The following is a 27,249-nucleotide window of genomic DNA, read 5'->3' on the forward strand; positions in this document are numbered from 1 at the left end:
GCCGCCGCTGCCAGTGATGTCACGGGGCGGCGGCGGCGGCGGCGGCGGTGGTGGTGGTGGTGGTGGCGGGGGGGCGGGGAGGAGGCGGCACTGCAGCTGCATGTGTCTGTAGCGGCGGCGGCAGCGGCGGCGGCGGCGGGGCCGGGGCGTCGTCATCTGCATTCACATGGGGGCGGCGCCGGCCTCCGCCTGAAGCCCCCGCCCGGGGAGACACAAAACCCACGCGAGGCGCGGGGTGCCGCGACCCCCGCCCCGCCGCCGCCATGAATTCGGCGGAGCAGACCGTTACGTGGCTGATCGCCCTGGGCGTGCTGGAGTCGCCCAAAAAGACCATCTCCGACCCCGAGGGCTTCCTCCAGTCCTCCCTGAAGGACGGGGTGGTGCTCTGCCGCCTGCTCGACCGCCTGCTCCCGGGCACCATCGACAAAGTAAGTGCCCGGTTCCCCCCTTCCCCGCCGCCCTTTGTGCAGCCGGGCCCGCCGCCCCCGGACCCGGCCTCGCCCGCCGCCGGGCCCCCCGCGCCGCCTCCGCCTGCGCGGGAGGAAGGGGGGGTCCCCCCGGGCCTGGGCGGGGGGGGGGGGGGGGGCGTGAAGGGCGCGGTGGGGCGGGAAGGGGGGGGCGGCGGCGGCCGCAGTCGGGGGTGCACCCGGGGGGGCTGGGGCGAGACGGGGGGGGGGCCGGCAGCCTGGCCGAAGAGGGTTTTCCCCTTCAGGGCCGCGGTTTTGCAAGTGTTGTACGTAAAAAAACCGCTCCGATCTCCACGTCCCAAGTCCTGGACGTGCAGGGGAGAAGCATCTTTTTTGGGGGGGGACCGTGGTGGTGGTGGGGTTTACGGACCTTTTTTGGCATTTCACGAGCCGGCTGCAAACTTGTCTACGCAACTGCTGGAATAGTCAGTGCCTCACCTCACTTGGGAGGTGATTCAGCTCATCCCCTCCAGCCTCTGAAGGACATCTTAGTGTTTGATGCTTAGTTTTCTTGAAGGCTGTTTTAGTGTTATTTGGGTCTTTTACTGCTTGGTAGCCTGTGGGGGAAAAAAAAAAAAAAGATCTCATTCTTTTCGGGTTGAAAAAACCCGCGTTGCAGCTCTATTCAGTGTTGCGTTTGAAGAAAATGTACTCTGTCAGGTAACTTTTATGTGTTGTGTGTGCATACGTAATTCCTGTCGTAGCTCAACTACAGGGGAGTGTTTTAATTTGTGTTACTGTGCCCCAAGACTTGGGACGATGCAGTTGTCTCACCTGGCATTCCAACAATGTAGTGCATGTAGTGATCCACGTATTGGCAAAACTTTCCTGGTGAGCTAATACGACGTGGTGAAGAGAAGATTGATGAAGGTCATCTGCTGTGCTCAGGGGGAAAACTCCTTGCTTGAAAAGAGCACCGTATTTTTCACCTTTTGCAGTTGGCTGACCACTCCATGCGTTGGAACCTGCTGACAATGGGCTTTTGTTACCTTTTGTGGCTCTTTTTCAGGTAGTCTGCTGACCCACAAAGTTGAAAACCAGTGCCCTGTGCTCGGTGGGGTGGGTTGTCTCCCTTCAGTTCTTCAGTTTGCCACTGACGGGGGTTGTCCCTGTTTTGTACTGTAGCGTGGTGGTCCTGGCCCTCGATTGAAGTACCACTCTACTGGATGTTGTAGGTCGTTCCTGCCCCTCTAAATTCACAAGCAAGTTAGGAGGTGGCATGGGGATGTGGAAACACCGCGGGAGCCCGCAGTGCTATTGATAGGTGATGGAAGTAATGAGAGTGGGCGCAGCGTGTTTGTAGTGGTGTGAGCGTGGGTCACTTGGGGTCCACCACGGTGACTGGTGGAGCTAGCTGGGACAGCCGAAGCCACTGCCGCCAGCTTTCCCCACCACTGTTTCCCCAGAAGCGGGTGTGTGATAGAGCCAAAGAGGACGTGTGCCCGTTCCTGAGGCACTGCGGCTTTGTGGCCGTGGTATGTGAGGTGCAAGCTACTGTCCCGTACACTGGGCTGTAAACTGCAGCTCAGTAGCAGCTAAATGTCCTGCTCTGCCATCTGCAGTGACATGTGTGACACGGGGCTGAGGGCAGGGTCCCCCTCAGTGTTGGATCCCCTGCCTGGCTGCCCACCCACTCGGGCAGGCTCTGCCTGTGCCTCCTTGTCCCCAGGCTCTCTTGCCTGGTGGCACCAAGCCCGAGGAGAGTCTCAGCAGCCTGTCCCGCTGTGCCGCTCCAGGTGCTCTCTCTGTGCAGCTCTCCAAAATCCCGTGGCTTTGAGCCCTGAGCTTTGGGGCAGAAGAAGTCTTTCGCCTTGTGTGGATGTCAAGCCTAGTAAAATGGGGTCCTGAACCCAATTTGGGAAATGGGCTCTATTGAACAACGAAATAAATGAAAGAGCATGACAGGAGTAAGTGTTAGAACAGCGTTTCCCATCTTCACGTGCTTTTCTGTGTATGGTATAACTAGGAGTTGCTTGGTTAGTGTGAGTGAGAGGCGCTCTCCTCGCATCAGAGGATACGTCGAATGTTCAGGCAGGGGGTCCCTTCATGGCACCCACACCCAGAGGAGGGTTTGCAGAGAGGCACGGCTCCCCCCAGCCTACCCTGCCACCAGCCTAGCGTGCAAGGGGCTGGCAGGGGGGTTCTCGTGGACCTCATGGTGCGAAGGCTCAGCATTGGCAGCGGGTGGTGTGCGGGCTGGGACGGCAGCCAGGGCGGGAGGAACGCTGGTGCCTCGCAGCCTCCCACCTCCCTGAGGTCACCCTGCATTGAGCAGGGCGCTGGGACGGGCGGCTGCTGAGGTCCCTGCCGACTTAAGTGTGCCTCCTCTGGCTTTGGCTTAGTTAAAGTCTGAGGAGAAGTAACCCTTTTGTAATTTTTTTTTTCTTTTTTTTACTTAGAGGCTCTTTATTTTTGTGAGGGGAACTGTACTTATTTTTGTGGGCCTTTCACGTATCACTTTCTAATTCATAGATGCATCTGAGAGACTCATGAACTCCTTTTCCCATCCAACTTTGTGACTATTCTTTTTCCACAAACTCAAGGGTATATACCACGTACTTCTTTCATGCTTTCAACTGCTGTTACAAGTCTGAGCTATTTCCATGATACTTTCTTTTTTTTTTTTTCATTCGCTAATAAAACCATAAAATTTACATCACTCCATGTCTTACGTTATTTTTTTCAATGTCTTTTTGCTACTATTGTTCATTCTGTTATGGTTTTTTTTATACTGAGTGCATTTTAGATATGAGCCCTTTTATTCCTTTTTTGTCCTGAAAGCTTCCAGTTCAAACTGGACATTTCTGAAGTCTAAAAGATACAAGGTTTGCCCCACAGGTGTAGATGGGGGGGATGTAGACTGATTCAGTTCTTAAAATAATTTGAGATCATAACTTTCTATAAATATCTGACATCAGCAGATGCTTTGAAGATTCACAGAGCTAATTTTTCTGTAAATAAAAGTAGTAAGTAAATCCAAACAGAACATTAAAAAAAAATTATAAATAAGAAGGAATGTTTATCAGTTTGATTTTTTTTTAAAAAGATGTTTTCTAGAAAATGCTATAAATGCATTTCTTTCTTTCAAAAACTATTTAGAAGGAGGATTCGGTTTTGTGCTTTTTAAAGCCTCGGGTACCCTGAGGGTAATTAATAGATTTTTACTAAATAAAGGTTGGGTGGCCATAAAAGGAATCAAGCAGTTGAAGGTCAAAGAACAGATTTTTTCTTAAGTTGATAAAACGAATCAGTGGGTCTCAAGGCTAGTTAGTGTGTTCTTCCTTTAGGTTGCTGTGTGTTTGTATACCATTCTTGCATGGAGTAATGTACAGAGCTTCTTGTCAGGAAGTTTTGTCTAAATTTGTTTACATTACAGTCCTCTTCTATTTTGAACAACAGCAAAGGACAGATAGTAAATTCACCTTATTCAAAGAATTCTGAATGAAAATACTTTGGAAAGTAATGTTATTACAGACTATTTCTCTCATTTTTAGGCTCCCATTTAATGTCATTACGATTCATTTGCCTTTAGAGAGCTACCATGACGGAGTAAAACAGCTGGGTTAGGCAGTGGGATGGTACTGCTCAATAACCTTATCCCGAACATGGGAAAGGATCGAAGGGGAAAGCAGTTACTTAAAAAACCCCCAGAACACTACCACAAAAGCCACAACAGCTTTCCCCCACCTGCACCAAACCCAGCCATGTCTTATTTTTTTTAAAGCGCAGAGATCTGTACTGAAACACGCTGGTCAGTTGATCTGCTCTAAAGGGTAGGGAATTGCTGAATTCGAGTCATTTGAATGAAAAGCTGTGGTTTCAAGTTGCAGGATTTCAACCCTGCGCTGTAAAACTGAGTTACTTTGATGGCAGGGGAGAGGTTCCCACTGGAAGCATTGCAGTGCGGTTGTCTGCCGCTTAGATGCTTTTCCTCGCAGAGATCATTTTCCAAACAGATTCCTCCATCACAGACCAGTTTGACCCACTTTTGATGTTGTAAACAGAGATCAGAACTGGAGCGGGAATTTTCCTTGTCATATGAGGCTTCATGCTCCATTAAGTTTTGTTTGTACTTTCATTTTTGGTCAGCTGTTCGACAGAAAGCATCATTTTGAGGACAGCTTTGTTCCGTTCAGGGAAAATGGGGAAGAGGCATCGGGGGATGCGATGCAGCAGCCATTTGGCACCTCGTGGTTCCCCCCCCCCCCCCCCTTCCCATTAGGGGCTCCTGGGGGGGATGAGAGCAGCTGGTTCGGTGCTTTGAAGCCAGGGGACGGGGAAGCGCGCTGGGTGCGCGGCTGGGTCTCGCACGCCTGGGCCCCCCTCCATCGAACAGACTATCCCCAGCCCGTGCGCCGAGCGTAGGATTAAACAGCCCAGAAGCTGCTCTGCTGCGCGTGGGAGGCTGATCCAAAACACAGCCGCTTCTTCTCGCTGCTCCCGCATCGCCGAGGCGTGAGAGGAGCGGCACGGGGCTGGCCCCGGGAAAATAAATACAGCTCTCTCTTGCTGGCTGAGGCTTGGTGCGTGGCTGGAAGAAAACTGCCTTCTCCCCGTGGAGGATTGGGTACTGGCATTAATGTTAATTTGGCTGTTAACTGGGATAGTATCAGGACTGAAGGCAGCAAAGATTAGGATCTTCTTAAAAATACCTCCTATATTAGTATGATTCTCTTTTTAAGGATGGGGGTCTTCGGATAGATGAGATGTTCTGAATTGTAATCTAGCAAGAAATTAACTGTTTGCGACTCATGAGGTAAATGAATTGCTGGGTATGAGCACAAGCACTGAAAGGGAGTCAGAGTCCCCAAAAGGAGGGTTCGGGTTGCCACATGCGGCAGCTGTCTCACCAGCCTTGTCCTCACGATGGATGTGTGCACCTATGGCTCTGGCAAAGGCAGCTTTATGTTCAGTTGTCTCTGATTTCGCATGCATGTATCAGGGCCAAGTCCTTCTGTCCTGTTGTGACAAGGTGTGAACTGAATGTGGTATTTCAAGTGTTACAAAGGAAGAAGAAAGGGAAGGTGTTTGGGAGGCAGAGTTAATAACAAGTGGTGATTTTCATAGCCCAATACCTTTGCAGAGGGTGCAACGCCAGCTGTGAGCTGACTGTGGAGCTCAGGCAGAGCTGAGGGACCGTGGTGAACATCCCACCAGTGGTGCAGAGGTGACTCTTAAGGTAGCAGTTGCCAGGTGCTCATTGCCCTGGAGCAGTCTGAATTTGGAAAATTTTTCTGGCAGGATGGCTCTGCCCTTGCAGCCCTGGTGAGGGTACCGGGATCTGCCTGGCTGAACTGAAGGACTGTCCTGCCTTGGCTCTCTGAAATCTGTTGGGAAGGTGTTGCAGCTGCTGGTATTGCAGCAACAGCAGAAGGTCATCGTAGAACTAGACCTGGGAGGCAGGAAGCAAAATCTGCATTTTAATGTGCATATGCTTTCTCCCCCCTCCTGGTGACAGTCCTTATGTAGGGACTCCCAAGGAGATTATTGTGCTTCTGGCAAGAATAATCCGCACCAGGCAGCTGTGCCTGCCGTGGCTGCGTGCTCGGAGAGTGCTGGCGTGCGTGCAGATGCTGTTGCTCCAGGGTGGAAGCACTGCGAGGGTAAGCAAAGCGCCAGGGGCAAGTTATCCCAAGCAAAGTCATTAGAGTGCCTTTTTCCTGAATATGCGCTGTTCTCAGGAGGGTTGCTGTGAGCTTCCTGTGGGATCGTTCAGGCCTGTGTCTACAGAGTTTTCGTTGGCCACGTTGTCATTTGCCACGTTACTCCTGTTGTCTTGTGAGAGCAGGTGTGCACTGAAGGAGAATGCCCTCACTTTTCCCACTTCTGTATGCACTGGCTCCGTAATTCTGGTGACGGGGGTGTTATCCAGAGAAACATGGTCTGCCTGTGTGCGCTGAGGAAGCAGAGGACTTGTGACTGTGTTTGCTCTCTTTTTCCTTGAAAACCAGGGCCTGTTAATGCCTAAGGGTCTAGACTGAACTAAATGAGGGCGCGCCAGACCCTGAGAAGAGGGGGCAGTAAAGGAAGCTGTTGGTGATTGAATTGTTTTTGTGAGAAAATACAGAAAGATGATGTAGTTTTGCTGGTTTTACTCTCATTAGTGTCCTTTCCACAGTTTCTAGATACATTTTATTCTATGGCTGTACATAATATGGACAGCAGCAAAGGCAATTCCTTAGCCTTCAGATGCCCTGCTGCTACCCAGACCTTCCTCTGAATGCTGTGTCTGTGTGGGGAAAAGGAAGAGCTGTGGGGATGCCACCAGCACTCCCCCTCTGATTACTACTGTGCGCTGGTGGCTGAGGGCACCACATCGTTCAGCTGAAAATGTTTAAGATTGTAATTCAAGCCTTAGAAAAACTGAAAGTCTGGCTTTAAAACTGAAGTTTACAAATGATAGAGTATGTAAGTGTATTTATATGTGTATATATATGTGTACTTAAAATCTGGCTTTGAACCACTGGGGGAATTTAGTATGCATCTTTCCTAAATGACAGTTTTAATTAGTTGTTACCCAGTGGCTGTGATTTGCAGAGCTGGAACCTTAAAACATTTCAAGCATGACAGGGCTTGCAAAAATACTGTGAGGTGGCAGCGGTGTCAGTCTTGCACCTTGGCTGGCTGAGCTTTACTCCCTGATCCTCAGCCAGTGTGACACTCCTGCGCTCTCCCCGACTTCACTGCCTAGAGCAAAGCCACCTTCTCCCCCCATCTCTCAGTACGACATGGCTGCTGCCATCACCCACCACCGGCACCGCAGAGTCGAGGAGGAGTGGCCAGATTCGTCCACAAGAAGTTCCCGTCGTGCCGGTCCTCACCATGGACCTTTGGCACCCGTGAAGCGCTGCTCGGGTCCAGGAGCGTTTCGTTCAGGTCTCCATTTTCTTGCTCTGCAGGAAGCGCCATCGGACAATGTTGGCAGCTTGCCCAGGAGAGGGTCTCCACTATAGGGCTTTGGTAGTCCTATGGAATATTTTCACAGAGAGGGAGGGGGGGAGAAGCAGTAAAAATCATACACACACACGCACACCATCCCCCACCGGTGCAGCTGTGCTGACAGAGAAGTGCTTTTGTTGGCTTCGTTAATGTCACTGGGGGAAGTGGTACCGTTAGACTGGCAGAGGAATTCCCTCTCTGGCATATGTTACATCCACACCGAGGAGCGATGCCAGCATATCTAGCAGCAGAGCTCTCCCAGTATAAACAAACCCTGAGTGATTGGACTCCTGAAGCCTGAGCTCGTGCTGCATCAAAACAGCGATGCTGCGTGGGAAATGCTGCAGGGTTTACGTGAGGAGGGGTGCGAAATCCCTACCCACCAGCCTCCCTTCTCACGGGGAACTCTTTCGGTAGGTTCTTGCCAAGCCCTGCCTGAATGCTGCCCACACCTGGAGCAGCACTTTGTCAGGCTTTTCCCATTCAGCGGCTTCAGGGGAATGCACGTCTTCCAGCAGGCACTTAATGCTGGTGGCCCTGGAGCTCTGCAGCCTGAGGCTGATGGTGCTGCAGAGGTTAATGACAGTTGCAAGCTAGCTGATTGCCTCTTTTTCTTTGAAATAGCAAGAAAATAAGCAAAACCACAGAAATTGGGAATAGTAGTTCTCAGCATTTAGGAAACACTGGAAAGGAGATTACTCATGCAGCTGCAACTAGATGCTCTTATGTGTATATGCAAAATTTTTCAGGCACACTCCCGTGCATGTGTTGCAGTAGGGACTCCTGCCTAGTTCAGTTCACAAGGTGGCCCTGCAAGTGGATTGTAATTGCAGTTGCAAAGGCAGCTGTTCGTCTTGTATTTACTAAGTTGTACGTGCTTGGCATTCTCAGTTTCTTAATGCTGTCTTAATGTAGGGGTTTTTTGGTATGAAATAAAAAAAATAATAAAAACTCGAGAAAACAAAAATGCCACCGGGAATGTCTTAGTGCCCTTAACTAACCATGTTTGTATCCTAGGGCTTGGTTGAATACCCACCTCCTGGGAGTCAGTTTATAGGCTTTGATGGGAATTTGATCAGGGACCAAGGGAAATGACAAAAGTATAGTACTTCCACTGCAAAGAACGTGCTGTTTTCCTGAACATTGTTTAATACAGGTGCAAATCTGAAAGAGTGAGCTCAAACAGCTGTATCAGTTTTACAGTATCATTTTCACGGGGCAGATTAAAGAAAAAAAGTGGCTATAATTGTTGTGTAAGACTCAAAGAACCAGTTTATCAAGGCTGCCACAGACCTGGCTGGCATTTTAACCAAACTGTAAATTTCCTTTGCACACTTAGGTGAACTTAGTTTTTGAGGGCTATTTCCGATAAGGGACTGAAGGAGCTAAAGCAGAACATCAGTGTGTTTGAATGTAGGTCACTGTTAATGAAGGGTGGTTAAGCAGACGAGCGTTTCTGAACATGGGCAGGGGAAGAACTCAAAGAGCTGGAGGAGCCTTTAGCCAACCAAAGTGCTTCTGGTTGCAGGTGCCATAGCAGGGTGGAAGTTGAGGGAGCATGGAGCTGTGGCTGATGAGCTGGTACGGCCCATTGGACAGTAAAGGAAAGGTGGTGGGATAAATTTGTGTGGTGGAAGAGTAGGGCTGAAAGTGGGATTAGAGTTGCTGGTTTGGAAGGTGGTGTTGTGTGGTCTGAGGTGAGACAGATGGAAGGATGGAGTACAGGGACTGGTGTGGTGATGTAGCAGCAGAAAAGCGTCAGATGTGAGGTTGGCCATGCTGATGGCTATGGAGCGAGGCAGTGGGATCTAAGAGCTGCTGCTGTGTCTGTCATTAATAGTGGTGTCCAAGAGCAAGAGGTTTGGGAACCTCCATGCTAAATTATTTCATAAAAAGTGGGGCATCTATCACTTCTCGGAGAGGATGCACTGTTGAGTTCTTCCAAAGGACACTCAAAGGACTCTTGTAAGTCCACAAGATGACTGCAGTTTGGGATGCTAAGCAGATGAAGGCTCACTGTGTTAATGTCCCAGATGGGATCAAGAACATAGATGTACTCTTGCTTTTGCCTTCTTCATTGTCTTAGCTCTTGGTTAACTTCAAGGCCAGGTATCCTTCTCAGCATATAAGAATTTTAGGGCATGTTTTAAGACACCTGCTTTCCCCTTTGTGCTGTGTGCAGAGCCTAGGTGAATTCTTGTGTGAACCCTGGAAATTTAAAATTTGGGCGCCTTAATGCATGGCTTTTAGGAGCTTCAGTCTTTTACTGGATCTAGCTCTTACTGTCTATGCTGACTGCCTGCTGCCGTGTTTTCAGAGCAGGGGCTTCCTCATGCCAAAATACAGGTGTGTAGCACATGGTAACTGCTGCGTGGCCTATTATTGAAAAGTTTGTGGGCAGCAGGTTTTATAGGCTGGGAAAAGTCAGTACTAAAGAGCTACAGTACTGCAGGAACAGTACCATCACAGAATGTTAGGGGTTGTACTGTGGTAAGATCTGGTGCTCCATCAAGACACCTGATTTTAAAACAAAACTGTGCCTTGCTGAGAATCATGATCTGTGTTTTTGGTTTAATTATAGCATCCTGCTGATGTCACCTAATGCCACCAGCAAGATGTGCGATCCATTAAGTGGCTGGGCTCACCTGCAGAGTGCTCCTCACTTAGAGGCATGGAAGATGCAACCCTTTAAAGTGCAGCTGTGACTCCTGCTGTCCTGGGAGGAGCGTGGGGCTCTATCCGCAGTCCTGTGAGCCCAGCTTTGTTCACTGACTATGGTGGGAGCACCGCACCTGCCATCGGTCCCTAGCAATGGATGCTTCCTCAAGAAGCAAACGATGTCCTCCTGTGTAGCTATGGAGGGCATCGCTGGGACACCACTCTTTCTTTCCCATCCCTGCTGGGTGCAATTTATAAGGGCTCTGGGGTGGAGGACCGAGCAGGAAACCCAAATGCCGCAAGGGATGGGCCTTGCCAGGGATGGGTGCAGGAACAGGCAGGAGGTAACACAGCTGGGAGCAGTGGGGAGGGAAGGAACCTGCAGGAGTTGGTGAACAGTGAATCACCTGCAGCTTCATAGACCAGGTTACTGTGAGAATGGCCTTTTTTGAAAAAAATCTCATTTTGATCCCTAAACAGAAACCCTGGTGACAAACTGCAGCACTTGTGCAGGAGGTGTTTGCCTCTGTGGCACCGTGCTCCATCGGAAGATCAGTTGCCCTTGATGTTGTGCCTTAGCAACTCAAAGGGGCTGGAGACAAAGCACAGCTGCTGTGGGACCTAATGTGATCAATAGGACCCTTTCATTAGCTTTGCTGCATTGTTCATTTATCGTATTTTTACCAGTTGGATGGTGGTAATGCTCTGTGTGTACAAGGTGTTCTGAAACCTGTACGGAAAACTGTTTCCTGCTGCAAGGTGGGTGGGGTGTGAAAGGCTCCAGGCAGGATGAACAGCGTGCAGGAAAAATGATTGTGACTGAGGACAGCACCCTTGCCCACCCTGTCCCTACAACGCCTCCCTTTGGGGTTGCATTTTTCTGTGATACTCTTCACAGTGCAGGGCTGCCTTTTTACCAGGTTTTACCTTAGCATCCCTACTTGAGGGATGAGTCTTTGAACTTCAGACTTGGGCAGCCAGACTCTTGAACAGGACATTTTTAAGTCTCTGCTGGAATGCCGAGTGGTTTGCAGCTACCTGTTATGTTCTCTATTAGTTTCTACTTTCTGGTAGCTGAGGTAGTCTTCTTACGTAGTAAACCATGTTGTACATATTATATGTCATGCTAGGTAAATGATTGATTTTATTTTTAACTTATATGTCGTAACTCCACTGTCATTCAGTATCTTCTTATGGCCCTCGTGGCAGATTGCAATTTATATTTAAAGACCTCATACACCTCTTTTCCTTTGACCCATTTTGTCAAGTTGTTCATCAGATAAATGCAAGTAAACAGCTAGTTTTCCATACGTGTAGCTGAAGATGTCTCCTACTTTTTATTAATTTCTGTTTTATTCGTTGCAATTGAAGGACTTTTTTCTTTTAAACTCATTATTTTATACATTCCTTGCTTTTTTTTTTCATATACTTTCCCTGCCCAAATGAACCAATGATAGCCTTTTTCATTTTTTTCTAAGACCACCCCTGTCATACTTTTTCTTGATACTGCCTGAGAGACAGGCATTGCCATTTTTATGCGTTGTTGTTGATTAAAATCATAGACTTAACATTACATCCCTTTTCATTAGTTTTAGCTAGGTACCATCTATTTGTATTGCACAGTGTCCTCCCATCTTTTCCGGATGGCGGAAAATGTACTCCACTCCTTGGTAGCTGTGGTGCATCACACAAGTGTCCTCATTGAATTATCTGTGATTTCCAGAACTACTCCCTGAGAGATTAAATCTTAATCAGAACCTGTCCCTGAACCATGAAGAAGTGGTTTAAACTGTTGCTGCTCTGTGTATTATCTTCCACTTGTCTCTTTGGATTCCACCGTAGAGCCCCGGTCCCTAATTAAGAATCTGTCAGGTCCCTCTGGATTCCCTGTCTTTTCTAATTACTATTAACCTTTTTTATTTGTATTACTAGAGCACACAGAGGTTCCAGTTGGACACTGAGGCCTCTTTGTGCTAGGAGTTGTATAGACGTATAAGAAGAAGACAGCCCCTATTAATGAAGTAATGGTATTGGTGTATGAAAGCAAGAGGATGAAGCAAATACTGGAGAGGAAAATGTGTAACCTATTTAATTTGGTTTATGTACATGCAATCTATTTTTTATTAAGCTAAGTATTTTTGGAGTCTGACTCTAATTTTATTTTATTTTGTTCATTCTTTCTCTCTGAATGTATTTGCCGTCTTTCGGGCAGACTAGAACTTACCTGCCTGTGGTCTGCTTGCATTTATGTTATGTTACATTTTGAGTAGTCCGTGAGGCTATGAATGTGATCTGTGAGAGAGAGGTTACCCTCCTGACCTTCCTATAACTGTATGTGGAGGGTGTCATATACCATAGGTGTGATTTTAACACGGGCTTGGCCCATGTAATTGCACATTGAGATTCTATCAGGGGGACGGGTTTGTTACTCGGGTCCCTCACTCTGTTTCTCAGTCATCTATAGAAGGTTGCCAGAATCCCATTAAGATTTCCCAGGTAAATAACTTAATGGGTTTGCTTCTTTTTATGGGATCATTAACACTTTAAATTTCTGGCAGGATACAAATGCTAAGATATTTTTAGATTCGTTACCCGTATGCTTCTGTCTCCTGGTGGATAAAAATGCCACTGTAGCCATAGAGCTGAGAAAAATCGTAGCCTGTTTCTTGCATCGCCACGGAAATCTTTTCCCTTGTTTTGTGAGAGAAAAAATGGCATATCTAAAGATTTACTAAAACTTGCTGTATTCTTTTGAAGGAAGATGATTTTTAACTGGAAACATTCATTAGAATGCTGGTAGGGCTGAAGTCTCAAATGTATATTTGGCATATATTTTAAACTTCCAGACCTGAAAGAGGACAATTTGAAGGGTTTGGGTTTTCTTTGCTTGTTGTTTCTTTAATTGGAAGGTTTTGCCCTCCTCTAATCAGATGTCCCTCCTCACCCCTTTTTTGGGGCCTATTTCCAGGTGCTGTGCAGTCTTTTATGAGGTATGTGCAGTCTCTTAGGAAGTCATAGTACCTATATCTGGATTTCTTACAGTTACTGTGTTCTATGCGTAATGTGTGGGGACTGTGGGAATAAGGAGTGTTAATGTGGATTATGTTATGGGACAAGACGTTTGTCCCTTTCAAGAGAACTCTAGATTTACCGTGATTTTTTGTTGGAGGTTATACTTCTTTGAGGAGTAGAAGTAATTTTAAGGTTTCTCAGAATGGAAAGAGGCCCTGATGAGCCACTGTCCATCATTTATCAGAAGTTGTGGTCAACAGGGAGGTCCCAGATAACTGGGAGCTTGCCAATGTGTCACCCATCTACAAGAAGGGCCGGAAGCAGGATCCAGGAAACTACAGGCCCGTCAGCCTGACCTTGGTACTGGGGAACATTATGGAGCGGTTCATCTTGAGGGCGCTCACGTGACATGTGCAGGACAACCAGGTGATCAGGTCCAGCCAGCATGGGTTCATGAAAGGCAGGTCCTGCTTAACCAACCTAATCTCCTTCTATGACCACGTGACCCGCCTAGTTAATGAGGTGGATGTTAGTAAATTTTTGACACCGTTTCCCACAGCATTCTCCTAGGAAAGCTGGCGGCTCATGGCCCAGACAGGTGCACTCTAAGCTGGGTAAAAAACTGACTGGATGGCCGAGCACAGAGAGTGGTGGTGAATGGAGTTAAATCCAGCTGGTGGCTGGTCACAAGTGGTGTCCCCCAGGGCTCAGGATTGGGACTGATCTTATTTAACATCTTTATCAATGATATGGATGAGGGGATCGAGTGCTTCCTCAGTAACATTGCAGATGACACCAAGTTGGGCGGGAGTGTTGATCTGTTCAAGGGTAGGAAGGCTCTACAGAGGGACCTGGACATGCTGGATCGATGGGCTGAGGTCAGTTGTATGAGGTTCAACAAGGCCAAGTGCCGGGTCCTGCACTTGGGTCACCACAACCCCACGCAGCGCTACAGGCTTGGGGAGGAGTGGCTGGAAAGCTGCCCGGCGGAAAAGGCCCTGGGGGTGCTGGTCGACAGCCGGCTGAACATGAGCCGGCAGTGTGCCCAGGTGGCCAAGAAGGCCAACAGCCTCCTGGCCTGTATCAGACGTAGTGTGGCCAGCAGGAGTAGGGAGGTGAAGGTGCCCCTGTACTCGGCACTGGTGAGGCCGCACCTCGAATCCTGTGTGTGGTTTTGGGCCCCTCACTGCAAGAAAGACATTGAGGTGCTGGAGCGTGTCCAGAGAAGGGCAACGGAGCTGGTGAAGGGTCTGGAGAACAGGTTTTATAAAGGAGCAGCTGAGGGAACTGGAGTTGCTCAGCCTGGAGAAGAGGAGACTGAGGGGAGACCTTATCGCTCTCGACAACTACCTGAAAGGAGGCTGTAGTGAGGTGGGTGTCGGTCTCTCCTCCCAAGTAACAAGCGATAGGACAAGAGGAAATGGCCTCAAGCTGCACCAGGGGAGATTTAGATTGGACATTAGGAAAAATTTCTTTACTGAAAGAGTGGTCAAACATTGGAACAGGCTGCCCAGGGAGGTGGTGGACTCACCATCCCTGGGGTGTTCAAAAACCATGTAGATATGACACTTTGGGACATGGTTTAGTGGGCATGGTGGTGTTGGTTTGATGGTTGGACTTGATGGTCTTAGAGGTCTCTTCCAACCTAGTGATTCTACGATTCTGTGAAGAAAATTTTGGGTGCAAAAAAGAGAGGAGGAAGTCTGACCCATAAAGGGAGATCAAAACCAGTTATTATGCAAATAATTTAAGGAAAAAAAGTTGTAAACTGCAACTATATAATTATTGTGTAGGTATTAGGAGTGTGGAGAAGGTACCATGCGAGAAGCATCAACATGGAAATATAATGGGATTCTTGGGAAGCCTTTCTAACAAGAGATGTTGGCACAATTGACTAAGATTGAGATTTCTTACTAGAATCAAGTAAATTAATCGGAGTAATAAAAAAGTATAACAAGCAGTAAATGCAAAACCAGCAAAAGCAATGCAAGAGGGATGAAGCTCTTGATGTTTCCAGGGGTATTCTCTCACTGCTTGTGTCCTTTCCAAGTCTACTGAGGTTATCTTTTGGGCTGTTGTACCCATGTAGGACTTCTTTGGGTGTTCCTTTTACGTTTTTATGTAGTAAAAGGGTTATTATTAACCCACAGTGGTTTATCATAGTATCAAACAATTTGAGGAGTTTGAGGTGTGTGTGTTTGCTTGAGGAAAGGAAAATTCTTGAACTTGTATTGCTACCAAATTCCTTGTATTACAAAATAGTGGCTTTCATTTAAAACTCATCTGCATTTTGTGTTTAGAAAGTGATAGCGACTTGTGTTTTAAATTTCTTTGTACCAGGTTCACCCTGTCATGCTGTTGTATTCGTTAATTTTTGTGGTATCATAGGGTCAGAGATACCTTTGATACCCTATAAACATATGGGAAGGCACTACCTTGGTTTCAGCTCGATACAGTGTTTGGAGTGACCGTTATGTGAAGTTCCCAGTTCTATGGGGGATGAATTATGCTTGTGGGTTTATGTAGCCTTGATATACACGTGCGTTTAACAAATCTTCCTTCCAAGTGTAGAGCATAACCAAAGGACACGACACCACGCGTTGCCACCTTAGCTTCCAGTGACTTGCAGTGCGCTTCTGTGCTAGGCTTTCCCCTTCCAATAGCATGGGATGTCCAGGGCTGCGGGTTTGCTTACCTCAGTTTGGGCAACGCTTTGTTTGCTAAACTACTTCATAGAAATCAATGAATTTATTGTGAAATGATGCTTACGTGCCCATAGAGTTTGAGTTAAGCTGTGGTGGGTTAAGTCATGGCCCTGAAGTCCGTGAGGCTGGCTGCTTTTCCGTGGAAGGTCTGCACTTGACTTTCAGGGTAGGGGTTGAACTGAAGGCAGCGTGAATGTGGCTGCAGAGAGCACACGGCTGCGTTGCCAAATGCCCTTTTCTCTTAAGCTCCGTCAAGGTTTTCCTCTTTGTGAAGTTGCTTTTCTTCTGGGGCAGTAAGAGACTGCAGCTGTTTAATAAACTACAGATAAACAAACTTCGTTAACATCGGACCCTGGAATTGGTAATCATTAACTCTAGTGGTTTTCCGCTGAGGTCTTTGGGGCATTTCTGATGCATTTCCTTGTTAGAAAACCCGTACTTAGGAGTGAACCGAAGTCAAACCAACGGGGGCACCGGCGCAGCCCCACAAACGACACGGGCCACCCGCGACGTGGGCGTTTTACCCTGCGCACGATCATGTCTCACTGCGGTCAGGGCGGGACGCCGTCCCGAGGAGGGGCTGTCCCCTGGCAGTCCCTCGTACAGCCCCCTCAGCCCGGGGCCCGAGGGACCGCCTCGCCCCGCCCTTCAGCCCAAACCCTTAATGGCACTGCGGTGTATTATTATTTAAAAAAAAAAAAAAAACCACGAAAAAATACTAAGCGGCGAGGCTTGGGGTCGCTCCCACCGGCGGCCCCCGCCTCCCCTCCGCCGGCCGGGCCTGCGGCTGCAGCCGGGGCGGGGCGGGGGAGGGCCGGGCCGGGCCGGGCCGCGCCTCCCTCCCTCCCTCCCCTCGCCGCCCGCCTCACGGCGGGGCAGAGCCGCCTGGGGCCGCGCTTGGCCGGGGCACCCCTGCCCGCGCTCCTGCCCGCCGCCCCCTGCCCTCGCACGCCATTTCCTGTGCTCGGTGTTTACTTCCCGGTTCAACCCCTTCACTAGGAGCGATCGGTGCTGCTGCTGCTGCCGCCGCCGCCTGCGGAGGGAGCGGGAGGTGAGGGGAGCGGGAGACGGGGGCTGCCGTGCCGTGCCGTGGCGTGCCGTGCCGGTCCCCGGGCTGAGCCGTCCGCCTCTTCTCTTGCAGGTGTACCCGGAGCCGCGGACGGAGGGCGAGTGCCTGAGCAACATCCGCGAGTTCCTGCGGGGCTGCGGTGCCTCCCTCCGCCTGGAGGTGAGTCGGGGCGGCGGCGGGCAGCGCCCGGCGGGGGCGGCAGGGGTGGTCGGACTGGGGGTGCCCGGCTCCATCCCCGGGGGGTTGGGGAGGGGGGGTGTGTTTCTCTGCCTCCCCCTGCCCGCCCGGCGCCGCGGGAGGCGGCGCTGCCCTCCCTTTGTGCCCGGGGACGCGGGGGCGGCCGGTGGCGGGCGGCTGACAAGATGGTGGCGACCGCCCCACCCCTGGCTGCGGGCCCGGGGGGCGATTGAGGGAAGCCGGCGCTGCTCTCCTAGGGCTGCCTCCGCCGCCCGATGGGTCTCGGTGACGGCTGCGCCCCGGCCGGGCCTCCGTCGCCGCGGGGTGGCTTGGCTTGCTGGCGGCGTGAGTGTGAAATGTGCTGTACCGCGTGGAGGGGGCATGTGGGGGCCTCGCCTCTCCTTAGCGAGCCCTGAGGGAGGCGAGCCCCGTCCCTCCGCCACGGTAAAGCGGGGAGACGCTGCCGGGGCTCCGTGTGCCAGCGGTTGGGTTTGTCTGGCTCCATTGCGGATAAAACCTTTGCTTTTCTATTCAAGTGGATTCTTGGTAATAAAGGTATGGATTGCATCCCATTTATTTGTGAAATCGCTTCTGATGCGCCGGGGTTGGCTTATAGAAATTAAGTCGATAATAACCAAATGAAGTACTAATTAAAGAAAATGGTAGGTGCTGTTTAAATTTGTTACATAAAAGCCCAGCAAACTGACATCTCTTCCAAACACGCGTTCACAGGGCTGCAAATTAGGTAGTCATATATTACCAGTATATTTAGCTATAGCAAGTACGTGCTGCTGTCGAGTTTACTTGATGTGTGTGCGTGGGAAGGAACCGATGCGATTGAAAACAGGTTGCAACTTCTCTGTGTTGGAAAGTGAGCGGTATTATAATTTCAGTTCTTAGAGACGTTTTTTGGGTGGAAAAAATGGTTTCTGGTCCTTCTGAACTTAAATTAGTGAAGTGTTGCCTTAATTAGTTCACAGGTTCTTACAGTACCTCTAGTCCTGCCTGTAATTTTGCCAAGCAGTTACAGAATATCATTAAAAGGCTCTGATTGGTTTCCTGAGGCCTCTAAACAGTGAAGTATCATTAGTGAAATTAATGATACTTACAGGACTTGCATTTAATTTTAGGTTCCGTCATGGGGGAAGATGGACATTAAGACCGCTTTTAGCACTGTTCCTTATGAAATAAGACCTTACGTTCTTACCTGCCTTTCTCTGCCACCCCACACCTCCACCCGCCCCCAATAAGTAGGGTATCTTCAAGGATTTGTTGGGAGACAAAAACCAAATTAAGTTCTAAAATATCCAGAAACCAGGTTCTGGGGTGAACTTTGGGTTATCTCAGGCATTCTGTTTTGCCTTAAAGCAGCTGTCTCCCCTTTTCCCTTTTTTAGGGCTGCATTAAGTTTTTCACATTTTGAACACTCATGTGCGAGAGCTGATTGAAAAGTCAAGTGGTAGACATGCATGAGCTAGAGAGGATTGGGGTGGGAGGCGCTTCAAACCTCAGTTCAGAAATAAATTGAGTATTGCAAATGGTAAAGTAAAAAGTGGAAAAATACCATGAATATCTCCCCTCCTCACCTTTACTCCCTTCCTACAGCAGCTCTGTCGTGAAGCTTGAATTTTTTTCAATTGTGACAGGCTGGGAATAGTTGCAGTGTTGCAGTTTGGTCTCTCTTTTGTAGTTGCAGAAAGCTTTTGTCAGCTCTTTTCCTCAGAGTGACAAGAAAGTGAAGAAAAATGATTAAAGGAAAAGGTTGTTTTGGTCTTACTCTCAGAGCCTGAATATCTTTGGGCATAGTCAAATTGTTAACCTGGCCTCAGGGTTTTCTCAGCAAGACTGCCGGAAACTCCTTTCTTACGTGGAGGTAACCGGTTGCAGTAGCTTCCAGCTCAGCATGTTGGAACAGGAATTACTCCCAAGCTAGCAGAAGAGTTGAGAGGCTGTCAGGAAGGAGCACAAATGCTTGGGCTTATGGAGCCTCTTGTGTGCGTATTTACGGCTTGTATGTTGGCCGTTCCCTGTTGTTTTCTCATTAATTTTTCCAACCCCCTAGCTGCGGCCAAAGATGGGAGGAATGGCAACCTGGATTCAACCAGTGAGTAGCTGGCAGGGACCTCTCGGCTGTCTGCTGATCCTGGGCTCTTTCTCCTGTCTCCTTTAGCAAGGTGTGAGTCAGCCCTCATGGATCTCTGCCTTCCTCGCTGTGGGAACTGGGGAGATGCCATAGCTCCTCTGCGCAGTGTCTGTGTGATGCTTCCTTAGTTGCGATCGGGTTTAGAGATTGTATTGAGTGAAGAGGGTGAGGAGCATCTCTGGAAGCAGCGAAGGGGATATTTTCAGAGAGGGCAGATTAGCTAATCAGGAGTTAATGGTGAGTATAAATATTTGACAAAGTGGTGGCTGTGTATGTGATGCCTTAAATAGTAGAAACGTTTGGATAGTATGGTATCAGAGGAAGTTCTAGAGTGGTGTGGGGATATATGACCTTGTTCTGTGCACTAGTAAGATGCTTTTCCTAACGAGTATTCCGCAATGTGGAGTTTTGCATGGCCCTACAAGGGGTGCAGTTGAGCCTGATGTCGAATTCAAGTTATATGTAATTGGATCAGGTGATCTCTCTATGTAATTTTGCGAGGGTGATAAAAGCATGGTACTGGTTTGGTTAGTCTGGGTTCGCCGTTGCACGGGCACTTTTTGCTCCCAGATCTGAACTCATCTTGGAAGTAGGAGAAACGTATTTTTACAAAACTGTGTCGGCGCTCCTTGCCTTGCTCTGGGGCTCTGTATGGTTCCAGCTTTGGAGACTTTGTTATGGCATGTCTGAGAACTTGATAAACTGCTGTGGTTAACGGAAAGTTGCACAGCAGTAGATGGCTTCTTTGGGGTGCTTTCCTCTGTGGCGTCCTTCTATTAGAGGTTATGATGACTGTTGTCTTCCTACCCTAAAAATAAGGGGCAAAGGTGAGGAACTTTGTTGGTTTGGAAATCTTCTGGTGTCTGAAAGTTGTTCTTATCTTCTTCCTCTTATTTCCGAGGATGTTCGGGCTGTTAGAAAGATAGCAGGATATTCAGAAAGGATATTTCCAATTCTAATGAGGAGGATTGCTATTCCTCAAAGGAAACGAGTGGCTCCCTTCCCACACCTCCTAATATGTTTTGAAGTTTAAATGTTCCAGAGCAAACCCAGTACTTAATCTGGAGCTTGCAGCAATCCTCTGTAAGATGAAATATGGGTTGGTAAAGCAGAGCAAGTTTCAAGAGATAACCAGAAGAATGTTCTGCAAGTACTTTTTGTTAAATTATTTTTTAATACAGGTTTTTTGTAGGTAGATACAAAGAGCGGAGACCTATTAATAAAAAAGTGTTCCTACGACCTCAATCGGGGACTGAATTTGTGACTCCATATTGTTTTTCCCTTCTGGAAACTGTTAGTGTTTGCTTAGAATAATTGTAGGGTCGAGCAGTTTATTCTGCTTTGAAGCTTCACTGCTTATGATGGATGTAGATGAATCTATCTACGTAGATAGAAGGGACTGTAGAACAGCTGCCTACATTGTCAGTTCCCAACTTACTGTGCACGATTTCCTTAGGCAGAGGATATTTGCTATATACTGCTCTTGGTATTTTTGCTTTAAGGGCTGTTTTCCCCCGCAGTTTTATCTTTGGGTGGGAAGACATTTAGCTGTACTCCCTTTTGGGAAGGATGACCTGCTTTTCAAAGCAGGGTCCTAGACAGTGGTTTTATGTGATGGACTCTGTTCTAGAAGAATATGGGTTGATATGTATAGTTGAGATGGAACTGACTGCAGGTATACAGTATCTTTCTGATAGAAGATCTGCCAGAAGTCTAGCAAGAGACAAAAATGAAAAGGTGATGGTCACAGAGCATTCGTTCCTATCTGAGCCCTCAGAAATTTTGCCGTAATTTTGTACCTCTGCTATGTTACTCCAGTTTTGTTCTTTTCAAAGGAGTTTCAACTTCCTGAATATAATACAGTCTTTCCTCGTACTTTGACCAGAGCTGCTTGACAGCTTGAAGGGCCAAAAAGAGGTCCTGGAGAAATCGCTGTACAGTTGAACAGCAGAGAAGTTTATTTGAGGAGCAGTTAAATGTAGAATAGTAAGCAAAAATAGGTTAATAGACAACTGTGTTAGTGTCTGTTGTTTAAAGGGCAGAATGCTTGATATATCCTGTCAGCAATACCAAGCTCTAGGTGATCAAATTCCATGAGTAGTGTCTTGCAGCATTTTTCTGCTGGCTTTCATCAAATAAAAGATTAATGCCTGCTTATCTGCAAGTATCTAGTGTTAACAGATTTCTTGCTCAAAAAATGTTTTGTATTTCTGACTTTTGTACTGATGGGAAAGATGGCAATTGGCTAATGGAAAAAGATAGACAAGCCACGGATCTGAGAAACTTTTCTGTACCTGCCAAGAGACCTGCTTGCCTCTGGGATTTAGGATGGTCATTTTATTACAGAGGCAGCAGTGCCAAAAACAGGATTTTATTTCTGCAGTAAATTAACCAAAGAAAGAAAGCAAACTTGGCAGTCTTACACAGTCTAAGAAGATCCAGTGTTTATTATTAAATTTCTTGTACAGGAAGGATTTGCCCTTAAGGTTCAGAACACTGCATGCAAATTTGGGAAATATAATTCATAGCTCTCGAGATTTAATCAAGGTACACAAATATCTATAAATGTCTGTAATATAGCTCTAGCCTTGGGGAAAAGTTTGTAAGGAGTGCCAGTGTCATTCTATTAGACCAGTTAATCTTTTGGGAGCAAGCTTGCATGTCTTGTCTTCTTCCCTCACACCCACCCCAACCACAGCAGTTCATCTGTTAGGTGATGCTCCTTTTCTCTGGACTGTGTGTTTTTCTTTAGATCATTATGGCTACAATCCTACTACCATTGTGGCCTTGGAAGGGTATTCTGCAAGTTGGGTTTCAAAGACCTGTTTGTACAAGGAAGGTGTAGAGCTGAGCTGCCAGCATAGCTGGACTTAGTTGACATGTGCTAGTGAATTAGGAATGACTGGGATTCCACTACTCAAGAGCTTTAGGCCAATGATGATATAGAAATTCAGTCACCCCCCTACTCCTTTCAGCCCTTGTTCAGACTATCATCTTTTTTTTTTTTTTTTTTTTTTTTTTTTTTGTCAAGAGCAGTAGTTTCTTTATATTTGGTCTTGGTTTTATTACAACAGAATGTCTTTCTAACCCAGAAAGTGTGCTGCTGAATGCCGTGGCCGAACGCCTTCACGATTCTGTCATAAACATTTTCCAGAATTTTGATGTTCCACAGTTACCATTTTCCACTTACAGACCACTCATTGAAAAGTTTTATTTGGAGGCTGAGATCTTACTGGTAGATTTATTTCAAAAGGGAAAATTTTTACCAAGAAGTTACATCTTTTATTAAAGATGTGTCTACTGTATTCCTTCCTTCTCCCCGATTTATAATCATTTGCAAAACTGCTCTGGACAGATCTATACTAGATAATATTTACAGCAAAGTGCAGTGCATCACTGCACCTTGCCTTGTACGTACCTCCCGGACATGACTCTGGCTCTGCCTCAGTTTGTATCCTTTTTCTCATGTGTTAGTATGACAGTTCTGAAAATCAGTGTTTTATGCAGTTCCTCCTCAGGTCTTTTTTTTTTTGGTCTGTTTTGCCCATCACATATAATAGAGAAGTACAGCCTGACTTGCATGATTGGAAGGCCATGTTAGCACATCTTGGAACCTTTCTAAGACAGGAAGATGTTGTTAAATGACTTACTTTTATAGAATGGCTACTTTTTATGATGTGAAGGATTCTTACGATGTACAAAGTAGTCTAGGACTGTGACCATGTTTCATGTATTTACCTTTGAATACTACTTTAAGGGTGTCTTTCAAACAGAATGGTGGAAAAATAGTGGGGTTCTCTTTGTGCTTTTTTTTTTTTTTGAGGTCAAGCCAGTCCCTCATCTTCTATACCATTCATGCATGGCATCATGGTAGCTGAGGAGGTGACAGAGAGGCAGGAACATACAGTGCTGGACAGGGAGGAATGGTAGTATGAGAAGCTGTTACAGATTTATCCAGTAAAACACAGTCTAAAACACAAATGTGCATGGTAGCATTTCAGATCCTCACACTGTTCCCTGCTCACTTAAACTTTCCTTCTCTTCCCGTGAGAATTTATTTCTTGTGGCTCTGCCAAGCGTGTTGCATCACCAGTAGTGTACTATTGCTTCTTGAATAAAGTGGCTTTCATTAAATAGGAAGAATGCTTCTCCTTATTGGGGTGCGTGTTCAAAAGCATCTGATATGGAAAAATTGTAAGAAGACTAAATGCTAGCAAGTAACAAAAGTAGGTTAAAAGTGTGCACCTTTGTAAGGAGCACTGTTACAAACGCGGTTGGGGAATGTGCTGGTATTTTTTTGTCTACTTAAAGGCTGTATTCAGTATTTCCCAAGTGTAAAATAATTCAGAAATTTTGAATTGGATCATAAATATTTTCATTCCTGCCAATTCTTTTGTATTGCATGCTGGTGTGGTATTTTGAATACAAAAATGTGAGTGAGTGTGCATGTACAGGGTCTGTCTGACATGATGACTCTGCCAGAGGTACAGATCCGTTTATCTTCACTGTGTGGATGATACGTGAGGGTGAGTCTGGCACGTCAAAATACATCTGAAATGTTTCAGTCGTGTCTTGGAGGTCAGTACGTACAAGGCGAGTTGCTGTGAATGTTATCTAGTATGATAGTTACCTAGTTCAGAGTGGTTTTGCTAACAAGTTGCTCTGTGGTTTGGGAGAGGCTTCTGTGTAACTGCTTCATCTGTGGCGTTCATTTGGATCTTAAGAATAAAATTAAACTTCATCTAGCAATTAAAACGTATTGCGCTATTAATCTAGAATGCACAGAAGATTTCAGCATTGTAATGTTATGCTCAAATACAGCAAATTGTTTTCACAAAAGGGTTTCAGTGCTTCTTTGATAGGAGTTAATTGTGCGAGGGGAAGTGTGGAAACTAGGAAAACTGTGAGAAAAGGGTGGATTGGGATCTGGAGAGAAGGATGGTTTTGGGCAGAGCTTCTGAGTCCCTGGGGCGGGGGAGGGGGGGAAGGGAGAAGAAACTGCTTGCTGACTTCCACTGTTCTTCTGACTTGTCAGAGTTCTTGCTCTCTCATTTTTTTTTAGTCCTCTCCTGTCCTCCGGCTGTTAGATGTAAAATTCAGTGAGGAAGGGCTCATCTGCTGGCTTTCTGAAGGGTGAGAGCTGTGAAAGGGGGGACTGCTGATTAGCCCTGAGCAAGGAGCAAGCTGTGCAGGGGTGGTGGGGATGCCAGATATGAAGACAGCTCTTGGGAGGAGAGCAGGTGAGCTGCTCCGTCCGTCCTTGCAAGAGAGCAGCAGCAGGTACAGTAGGTTGGGTGGTGAGAGGTGAGAGGTGGTGAGAGCGGAGACAACATCAGGGCAGTGTTGCACCTGCTGTGAGGTGAGTGCCGAGCTGTGAAGTGTGTTTCAGAAGGCAGGTCTGTGTACATGTTGGGGCCTGCCTGCCTGCCTGCCTCTTTCCTTCACAGAGGATGGCTATGGTCTCGTTAGTTGCTGTTGTGGTTTTTACAAATGACTTCTGAAGTTGGACTTCAGCAGTCTCGGATGCCCTCCCCACACACACTTCTCTTGAATAGTTTTGAAGACTTGTAAGGAATTTTTAACATGGCAAATGTACTGAAAATAGAAATGCAGATCAAGCTTGCGCTCTACAACTACACGTGTGTATACTGAACACAATTACCTTGTTACTAGTTGTCAGCTGGATTTCCCAAGCCTGTGCGTGACAGGGAGGACAGAGTGTGTTACAGGTGGTGGTATTATGTGTGAAGAAAACTTGAGTACCTGCAGATCTAATGGTGTAGCTTTGTAACGTGAGTTTTCTGACTAAAGAGGCCCTCATAGCTGAAGTGCATCCTGCTGTATACGAGATGGCAGTGCTTGGTCTCTGCAGGAACTTGGGAAACTTTCTCTTCTTTTGACAACAGCCGACTGTGTTCCATCATTCTGGCAAGGGATGAACTCTAGCAGAATGGTTGCTTTGAAGGTTACGTGAGATGAGGATTATGCAGAAGAGACTCCAGCTCCACAAAAGAGGCTACTGCTTTTGGTTACTGTGATCTCGGCACAATCTTCCTTTGATTTTATTTGGGACTTAAGAGTCAACATAGATCATTTCTGTTAGTGTGAGAATGATGCAATATCAAATCTAGGTCTTCTATGACTTGCTCTGATTTCTTAAATGCTTCCAGCTTTGCAACTGTTCCTGACTTCTGCTTGCATGTAAAGGTCTTGACATGTGTGGGAAAGGTGAAATGCACTCTGCTGTGGAGAGGAGGTTTCGCAGGCTTGATTTTGCAAGATTGTGTTAAGAGAAGTGCTTTGCTGCTTCCTTTGACTGAAAGGAAACAGCATATTAGAATATGGTGATTTTTCCTTAAGAGGAGTTCATCTCATCTTAGTATGTTCAGCTGAATACCCAGATAGCTCTAGCTCTCGCATGTTCCAGCTTCAGCACTCTATTTTGGTGTAGTTAACTGTGTTGAGATGTTTCGTCAGGTGCTGGTCTGGCCCTGTCAGTATTACTGAGAGCTGGAGTCTGCCTGTGTGGGGAAGCATCATGGGTTTTTGACACTGCTAGCCTTTTCCAGGTCTTTAAATTTTTCAGGGAATACTGAAAAACTCTAGGTAACAGAGAAAATTGTGCTGAAAACCTCAGACTCTTGTTACTGAAAACAAGCTATGTTGCCTCAGTCCATCACCCACCTGTCTGATGAAGCCAGCAGGATCTAGCTTGTTGGGTAACTTGAGGGCAGGTGAGGTGGGAAACTCAGCTGGGTGGGAAGATGATGTGATGTTTCAGTAGGTGGCAGTCCTTCTCTGAGTCAGTCCAGGGCCAGCGGTGAGCCTGGTGTCAGCGGGAGAGAGGAGAAAAGAGGGAGCAAAGTCTTTCTGTCAGTGCCATCTTGTGGGCCAAGCGCAGATACACGAGCCTGAGGAAGAAGAGGGGTATCCCGTCTGGTGGGGGGCGGTCTGCCTGTGTGGTGTCCTGAGGTGGCTCTGCCTCGCTGGCAGCCTTTGCTGAAGAGGGTGCGGGGACCCTGTCTGGGCTGCCCAGCAGCCGCTCTCCTGGCTTGCCTGGACGGGTTAGCCTGGAGAGCTGCTGTGTCCCTGGGCGAAGCGGGCAGGCTGGCATTGCCCTGTCCTTTGGGGCCAGTGGAGAGGGGATGAGGTGTTCCTGGAGTACCCTGTGTTTCCTGAAGGACTGGGACTAGAGGCTTGTACTTAGCAAGTGAGATTCCAATTAATCCTTCTTCCCCCTAAACTACAGCTGAAGTTCAAAAAAAAAAAAAAAAAAGTCCAGATTTTTTGACTTGTGTATATTTTGTGTGGTGTAGAGTGTTGCTGTGTTTCATCATCCAGTTGGCTGCGCTTCTTTGAATGAAGTATTTAGAAACCATTAGGCAGAAGTTGCTTTTGAGTCCGATTTAGAAACAAAACATTAAAAACTGAGCCAAGCCCTTGCTCCAATACAAATCCTCAATGCTACTTGCTTCACCAGCCCTATGAAAGGTAGAGTAGTAGTGTAACTGCCTCAGGTAGCGAAACAATAAAGGAAAAAATAGAGGGCGGGGAGAGCCCCCAACAACATATACATGTGATTACTAGCTGGTGTACTTCTTGTTTGTGAAGGTTACCTTCACAGATCCTCTCCTGGTAGTGCTGAGTGATTTATTTATATATATATATATATATATATATATATATATATATATATAAAATTGTTTATTCCCCTGCCCCCCCACTGTTTTATTTTCTACCCCCTACCCCTGACTTTTTTCCTAAAGGAGGAGGGCATTGGAGTGGTTATCAGAGAGGACTAGTGGTGGTTAGTGAGAATGTGATGATAACATGCTTAATAGCTTTTTCCACTACATACTTGTCAAAGACCTTGTGAGATTCCTGCTTGAGCAAGTCTTCTCCCTGTGATGTCCAGTCTTGCTTCACAAGAACACTTGTTAGGCTGTTTTGCATGATGATTTTGAGGGATTGCTGAAAGTGCAGCAAAAGCAGTAGCTCTTGTCCTCTTAGGCTGGTACTGTTCACAACCAAACCATTGCCCTAGCTTCAGTTAAATTATCCCTTCCTTTTTTCCCATCG

The 27,249-nt window shown here is 47.2% G+C and overlaps 1 protein-coding gene across 5 annotated transcripts in view; it reads left to right on the top strand.

Moving 5' to 3' along the window:
* Nucleotides 1–263: 263 nt before the first annotated feature.
* The window catches only part of ARHGEF7 (Rho guanine nucleotide exchange factor 7), a 125,573-nt gene continuing 98,587 nt past the window's right edge, over nt 264–27,249 (top strand). For 3 of the 5 annotated variants that reach the window (XM_086482091.1, XM_086482092.1, XM_086482095.1), the window contains exons 1-2: nt 264–428; nt 16,923–17,009. In XM_086482091.1, coding sequence (XP_086338217.1) covers nt 264–428; nt 16,923–17,009 — 252 coding nt within the window. Of the gene's footprint in view, nt 429–16,922; nt 17,014–21,033; nt 21,043–27,249 lie in introns of all 5 variants that reach the window. The other 2 variants (XM_086482093.1, XM_086482094.1) reach the window with 2 other exon arrangements.

Source organism: Leptosomus discolor, chromosome 1 (genome assembly GCF_034619465.1).
Source record: "Leptosomus discolor isolate bLepDis1 chromosome 1, bLepDis1.hap2, whole genome shotgun sequence".
Classification (NCBI taxonomy): Eukaryota; Metazoa; Chordata; class Aves; order Leptosomiformes; family Leptosomidae; genus Leptosomus; species Leptosomus discolor.